The 7,523-nt window shown below is 41.0% G+C and overlaps 1 protein-coding gene across 7 annotated transcripts in view; it reads right to left on the bottom strand.

Moving 5' to 3' along the window:
• The window catches only part of DOT1L (DOT1 like histone lysine methyltransferase), a 91,289-nt gene that overhangs the window by 46,424 nt on the left and 37,342 nt on the right, over positions 1 to 7,523 (bottom strand). For all 7 annotated transcript variants that reach the window (XM_019557050.1, XM_019557049.1, XM_019557046.1 and 4 more), the window contains one exon: positions 6,112 to 6,174. In XM_019557050.1, coding sequence (XP_019412595.1) covers positions 6,112 to 6,174 — 63 coding nt within the window. Of the gene's footprint in view, positions 1 to 6,111; positions 6,175 to 7,523 lie in introns of those variants that run through there.

Raw genomic sequence — 7,523 nt, 5'->3', positions numbered from 1 at the left:
AAATAAATAAATAAATAAATTAAGATCACATTTGGAACAAGAACTGGCACAGAAACCCGAGTTGCACAGCCAGCTTCCAGTGAGCTGTTCCATGAGTTCAGATGGTACAGAATGCAGTACAGCAACCGTCACGTAGGAAAACCACAGCAAGTCCGTGTGAAATGTCAGTGAAGAGCAGTGGGGATGCTCTCAATCTCTTCCAATCAATGCCTCCCCCGCCCGCCCCATCATACACTCTCGCACAGAAACATAATCTCCTTAGTGAATAATGAATGGAAAGGACCATCTGTAATGCAGATATTTTCATTTGATTAGACAATGCAGGAGACCTGCTTTATCTAAAGGGATAATTAGCTCACAGAAATCCGCTTCCAAGAGCTGCCAGCTTGTGTTGTTTCTAAATTTAGAGGCAGAGGCAAGTTTTCAAAGATAGATCTGTTCGACTGAGACTGCAGGAATATGCTCGCAGTATCCCACTTCAGTAACTTAAAGCAAACTGGCAGGTCATGCCCACAGGGAAGCAACACGCAGCAAGCTATTGAAGGTCTATATTCATTACAGTGGAGAGCGACAGCTGCTTCTGAAGATCAACTCTCCTCTCCTGCAGCACAGGACTCCAAAAAACTAAAGGAACGCATCATCATTCCCCCAAACCCAAGCTGGAAGCCTCTGTGGTAAGGCTCACTGTGACCAACTGCACAAATTCATACACAAGAAAGTGTCTTATTCTAGCAGTCTCAATACAAAATGTTCAGTTCACCAAAAATATATATATATATATCTATATCTATCAGTTAATTCTGCCTGGAAAAAGCACACATGGTTATTTTTAGAGCCCTGCCTAATGCAAAAATAACTAGAGGCAAGAATCCAAACCTCCAAAACATGGCATTATTTCAAAGCCACAGGGGACATTTGGAGGGCTTTTCAAATACCAAAACATCAAGTTTCCCGCTGAAACACGGCATTCAAAAGTATCTTGGATAAACAGATATCTTGCCTGTTCCCTCACTTCAGAGAGCTGACGGTTAAGTAATGGAAACATTTAGGCACAGCTTATAACAGCTTTATGCCCACAAAACATGTTCCTGTAACTGGAAGTGGTCAGCTCAAGATAATGATTAGTGCTTTGCAAACCTCATCTTCTTTACACAAAAGTGAGATTTCTGTGAAGCAGGTAAGACCTGGAATACAGGAAGGAGCCAAGCCTAGCTAAAAAGCCAATGCCAGGCCTACGAGCTACAAAAACGGACTGTGGGACTTCATGTAACCACCACTAACATGCATGAAATTTTACTTTTTCTTTTTTTCTTTTTTTTTAAAAATAGGACTGTGGTAAGGAGAGCCCTAAATATAGCTATTGAAGCTTCCTCCTAAGAAATGATCCGCTGGACCGACAGCAAATGTAAAACAAAACATACATCCTTCCAGTGCTTGAAGCTGTATCTATAGCCTTAATGAAGTTTCCGACATACCAGAATCAAAAATATACAGCTGAGGTCCGTGATCAGTCACCCTCCACCTGCCTCTGTACAATCCGCATCCCAAAGCATTGGAGAGACTGGATAAAAACCACTCAGATTTATGAACCACTTTAAAAAAATCAAAGCAGGTAACAAGGCTTTCCGAAACAAGAACGACCCTGGTTCTTCTCCTCCTCTTTAACTCATTTTAGAGACCTGCTCATACTTGTTTTAGGAATTACTTAGGGCTCCACTACAGTAGACTATTGATTGTGAGGATTCCCCAAAACACAAGTTAACAAGTCCAAAAGGGATATGGGGACCACGTGTGATTAAGGCTAGACCCCAGAGACTGGTGTAGAAAGAAGAATGGGAAAGAGATTATACAATATAGAATTTGGGCCTGCACCCCACTGCACCTTGGTCTGTTTTCTTTCACTTTACTCCAAGGGCCAAGCCTTATAGAAAACTGTCTCCTTATGGCTAGAGTAAACTCTTTTTGCCAATAGGGGAAGCACAGGAAGACCTGACAAGTCCAGGGGGAAAGGAGAGTGCCTCAATTTTTACCAGCAAAAAAAAAAAAAAAAAACAACAGTTGTGTGAATCTGGTAACATTTCTCTCACCACCAGCCTTCCAAGTTTGCACACAGCTATGCTTCCTGCATACACACAACAAATAAATTCACTTTTCCTATTAGGGAAATGCTAAGACGACAGGTGGTATGCACTGAAGACACACGACTCATTACTAAGACACGCTGGGAAGAACATTCAGGCACTAAGCGGTGTCTCAGTGTCATGCCCCAACTACCCAAAGAGTGTTCTGATTTTGGGTTCATGGCTTTTATGTTTAAAAGCCATGAAGTAGCACCTGTCTCGTATAAGAATCTGCAATATGGAGTTTAAGCTTAATTTGATAACTGAACATGTGCAGAAACTCTCCAAGAAAGACTGTCATCAGCTAGTCCTAACCCCTAAGAAAAAAAAAAAAAACCCTCCAATTTTCTCGAGGCAGTGGTTCAATCAAAGAAAAGTCTGAAACTAACCTTAAAAACTTTCAAGGAGCTAAAAATCTCTGTTCCATGGAAATGAAAAACAGAAAGATAGAGGCATGGTCAAGAACAGGTAGGCTGATGCATCAAATCTAATTTACTCTGCAAGTGGAACATTCTAGCCCCAAAGGCTGAAGTCACTAAGAGCTGAATAAGATGCCCCAAGTAACAAGCTGAAAAGATGCCCCAAGTAACAAGCTGAAGGCATTAGTAGCCACTAATGGCATTTTTTCCCTCATCAGGATACATATTTTTACAGAAGATGAAAGAAAAGGATAGCAAAAGGAAGGCTGAAAGGCGATACCATTAGTCTTCATAAATATTTCAGCGGAATAAATATTAGGGAAGGAATACACTGACAAAAGAACAATTAGAACCTCACCGTGAATAAATTTAGCTGGCAACTAAAAAAAAAGCCTCTTAACCATAACCTTTCCAAAAGAAGTACTATGAAAAAACAACCAAACTAGTTTTAAGATGGAATATGATAATTTTATGGGCACCTTTATATGGTGTAGTTGCCTGCAGTAAAGGGAAGAGATAGGAACTCCTCTGTCAGGGTCCTAGAGATCAATCCCTCTCCCAATGTCTTCTCCCTCATGCCCCAAATGGGGATTGCCACCTTGAAGATGCTGTAGCAATCCATAACTAGTGGCTGTGATTAGGCAGGGGCCCTTGGACTCCAGTATGCCTCAGGATGTTTTGCACCAGCTGCTAGAAAGCTTCAAAATACAGTTAGAGTCTGAAAGCAATTATGGGGAAATGGTGTTTTCTTACTCAATGGCTCTTTCCCTCCTTTACCTACATGTACAAGTTGTCTGCCAGCTCTTCTCATAAAGACTCATTTCTTTTTTTATTCTTGTTAGCACTGCTGCCCAAATTCATTAGGGAGTGGGAAAGCAAACAGGATTTTCTTCATTTAGCTTGTGCATCAGAATTGTTAAGTATGTTCCAATCTCAGAACCTTTATTATTGATGATGAGACTCCATTGAAAAAAATAAAATAAAAAGAATAATTTTGATGATCAAATTCCAGGATACATTTATAAGGCCAACAGGGAACTTACTACCTACCTGCCTTGTACAACTAGCGCATTGGACATGGAGTCATCATGGACCGCCAGAAGTTATTCTTGTCAGTCATTTTACAGAGTAAAGCCACTTATATGGAGCTCCCTGAGTCTAACACTGGATATCCTTCAATTAGAAATTCCTGCAGGTCAAACAATGGGTTGTACTATGACCTGACACCTCTGCTTTGACTTTTATGGTAAGGCAGCAACTACAAAGCCCTTGTCCAAATTGTATACACCAGAGGCGGCCAACTTGTGGCACAAGTGTCGTGGGCAGCCTCTGTGTGTGGCACATGGCAGAACAGGAAGGAGATGCACAGAATAGCAGCAGATAGGGTAGGAGCAGAAAGTAAAGCAGACAGAGCAGGCAGAGGAAGGATATCAGGCACTCAGGGAGGGAGCAGGGATAATTTGTAGCACATCTGCCCCTCTCCCTTCCTGGTTTACCCAAAGCAGCAGCAGGGCTCTCAGATTTGATCCCACTAAACTAAGCCTTCTTTCCCTAGAGGAAATATTCTTCTCCAACTATTTACTTGTATACAACTCATTAGAAATGAGAACAGAATTTGCAAGTTGGAATATAGAATATTCCAGTCCATAGTCATACCAATTATCAGCACAGACCAGAATCCGGAAATCCAACTGGAATTAAATAGTGGCAGTCAAACTGTATTAAAAAGAGAAAAAGAGGATTCCCCCGTGCAGTTACCACATTCACTACCACAACACTCAGTTCACAGGGAAAATACTAAGCCTTCCGTCCTTGGAGCTTTTTCTCTATTCTAGTTATGTTAATATTAATAACTTGCTATACAGAATTACTGGTCTTGCTGCCAGTTAGGAGGCAGCACAGCATGCTGCTATATAGGAGAATTATATGGAGAAAGATTCAGAACTCATTTCCTTCACTGACTGCCCTATGGAAAGAGTCTACTTCAACTACAGTACTGAACTAACAAATGTTGGCTTGGCAAAGTAAGTGTTCATTACCTACTTGTTAACTTGAGATGAATTTACACGTGTTACTGACTGACATTCCCACATTTGAAAACACTGGTCCTAGCCACTACCCAGAAATGAAGCTAGGTACTGGGAAGAACTATCAGATTATGAGGGTGGTCGAGCACTGGAACAAACTGCCCAGAAACATCGTGGAATCTCCATCCTTGGAAATATTCAATAGCAGCTTAGACAGACACTCAGCTAGGACAGTTTAGTCAGCAATGATCCCACCTTGAATGGGGTTCTGGAGTAGCTGATCTTGTGATACCCCTTTTAGCCTTATTTTCCTATGATTTTATAATCCCAACTTTAAAAAAAAATGAACAGTTTTATTTCTACAATGAACAGTGTTAGTCCCATCATATACAATACATAATGTGAAAAAATTTGCAAGCCTAAAGGCAAGCCATATACATTCCACAGTTCTGTCTAGATTTCTTCCCCATTCTTTAAATTACATATATCATATGCAAAATATCTTTCAGAAATAATTTATTTTATATAATGCCAGCTGGCTGATGCACTGGAAACATGGCATATGGCCCCCTCAAGCAAAGGAAGGTATGTACAGTGTTTCACAGTAGGAAAGATTTAACAGCCTTGACATAAATTCTCATACAAACTAAGACTGGCCTATATCCAAAAGAATGATACTACGCATTAAATATCAATTCCAGAAGTGCTCCAAGACAGGTGACAGCATCACCTCACTCCAGCAGATGGCCTACTTCTCAAAGAGAAACTATAGAGCTCTTCATTACAAGGCAGGTTCCCCAAACATTACGAACATCTATCTGAACACACATTTTTCCTGCAAATGAAGAGCTAACATACGCTTCTCCCAACTCTGGCTGCCAATAAGAAACCAACTGGTAATATTGGAAGTTAAAAGCCAAGTGGACCAAACTGTTCTAACAGATTAGGAGTGGTGCCTCTACACAAATCACAAAGGGAAACCAGATTCATCTCCTGCTTACTTGCCCTCAGATTAGAGATAGCTTCAGAGATAACTGATTGTAACTCCTAAGAGAAGAGTTTATCCTGAATCACCTAATGGTAACTTGTCCAAATGATTAAGGAACAACAGTAACAGACAAGCAGGAGGATTCTCATGGTTCTTGGAGTGCCACTGGAGAACCAAGATTATATGAATTTCTCGATGATAAGTGGCTAATCAGTAAGCAATTTTCTTAATGACATTTGAACCTGGGGACAGGAAATAGTATAATAGCACCTATGCTATTTCATGAGTAATGAAGGTTTAGAAGAGAAAAGGTTTCCATGAACTTCTGCAAGCCCTGAATGTATTCCCAACACCCACACGTCAAATGTCAAGTGAGTCAAGAGGGCTCTGGAAGGATTTTTTTTTTTTTTTTGAGAGAGAATACCACTCTCAGCAGCAAGAAAAAAAAGCCAAGTAGTAATTTGACTCATACTACTTCTTGACTAGGGAAGAAAGTAGGGGACTACATAAATTCTGAACAAGTGGAGCATAAAGTGTTTCATCTGAATTTCACTCACTGTGTATTCTGCATGTTTTTTCCCATACCATTTCATCCACTTTCTGAACTCTCTGTCCATCGTCTAGAAGAGGGGGAAAAAGGAAAAAACACCCATTAGGAAATCCTGCATTACTAGTTACATTACAACAAAATAAGAGGCAGCTCTGACAACTCATACCGGCCTGAGAAAGTTCTTTCCCAGTAATGCTCGAAAAGGACCAAGGGAAATTCATAAACACACAATGACAGTCTGCCCTTTTTAGTTCCCAATGGGAGACCCTTTCCTTTGCTTCACCATGGCCAAAATACCAAGGCTGGCTTTTTCCAGTCTCCTCTTTTCAGGGAAGCTACATGTTCTGGGAAGACTGAGTTGACTCTGCTCAGCATTCTGCTCAAGGATGGTGCAACCTAGGCAACCATTCCTGCTGTACTATATAAACCCAAAGGAAGCAGGAGGAAGTGAAAACAGCCCAATCTGAACCCAAAAAGCAAAAAGGTGAAAAGGGGATAAAGAGAAGTCTGTTACAGAGAATGGGAAAGCAGGAGTAAGCATGCAAAGCAACTGCTATAGCAACTGGAAGTGAGCACCACATTGTCAGAAACCAGGAAGAGCGCTTCAATCTATATCTAAACAGATTTGGTTTAAAACAGAACAGCAAGTCATTTGCAATGCAAGTCCACTGGCTGACAACAGTTTCCTGCCAGGAAGAAGAGAAAGGGGCTGAAAATAATCTCTCACACAGATAGTCTGATGCCTCGGAAGCAGGGCCACTATTTCTGAAAGCCTGACCCTACATATAACATGTGGGTGCACAGCACATGGAACTATGACATACTGTGGCAACAAGGATCAGTTACATCTATTCAACATTAAAAGTGAAACTAAAATAGCATAGGGAAGGTTAGAAAGCCTTGCAACTGCAGTCCACAAACACAACACTCAGGCTGCGTAGGAAAGAAAGCTTCAGTCTCCACTAACACTTTGAAAATAATTGAAGAACTCTGCTATATTGCCAGCAGTGAAATAGCTCCTGGTGACATTTAAAACTTATTCAGTTTAACTAATATCCCCAATCAATTAATGGAACAGCTCATAGCACGCACCTGTTTCAATCTCCAGCTTCAATATCAGTTCATGTTTAGAAAGGTTCTGTGTCCCATCCCTCCCCCCGCAAGAAAAACACTGACTACAGGTTTTCCTTTTCAACTGAAGCTTTAAAACCTGCATGAAACATGGTAATAAATAAAGAACTGATATTACGGCCAAATGACTACAAACTCAGTTCAATCTCAGTTCAAGCCGTAAAGCTGGCAAGTCAGTCAGCAACACAGAAGTCCTTGACTTCAGAAAAGCCGACTTTGACAAGCTCAAGAGGCTAGTCAGTCAGGCCCTCAGGGACCATGACCCCAGGGAGATGGGAGTTCAAGAAG

This window comes from Crocodylus porosus, unplaced genomic scaffold (genome assembly GCF_001723895.1).
Source record: "Crocodylus porosus isolate Cpor-Errol unplaced genomic scaffold, CroPor_comp1, whole genome shotgun sequence".
NCBI lineage: Eukaryota > Metazoa > Chordata > Crocodylia > Crocodylidae > Crocodylus > Crocodylus porosus.
The sequence above is the reverse complement of the archived record's forward strand: the minus strand, read 5'-3'. Positions and strand labels throughout refer to the sequence as shown.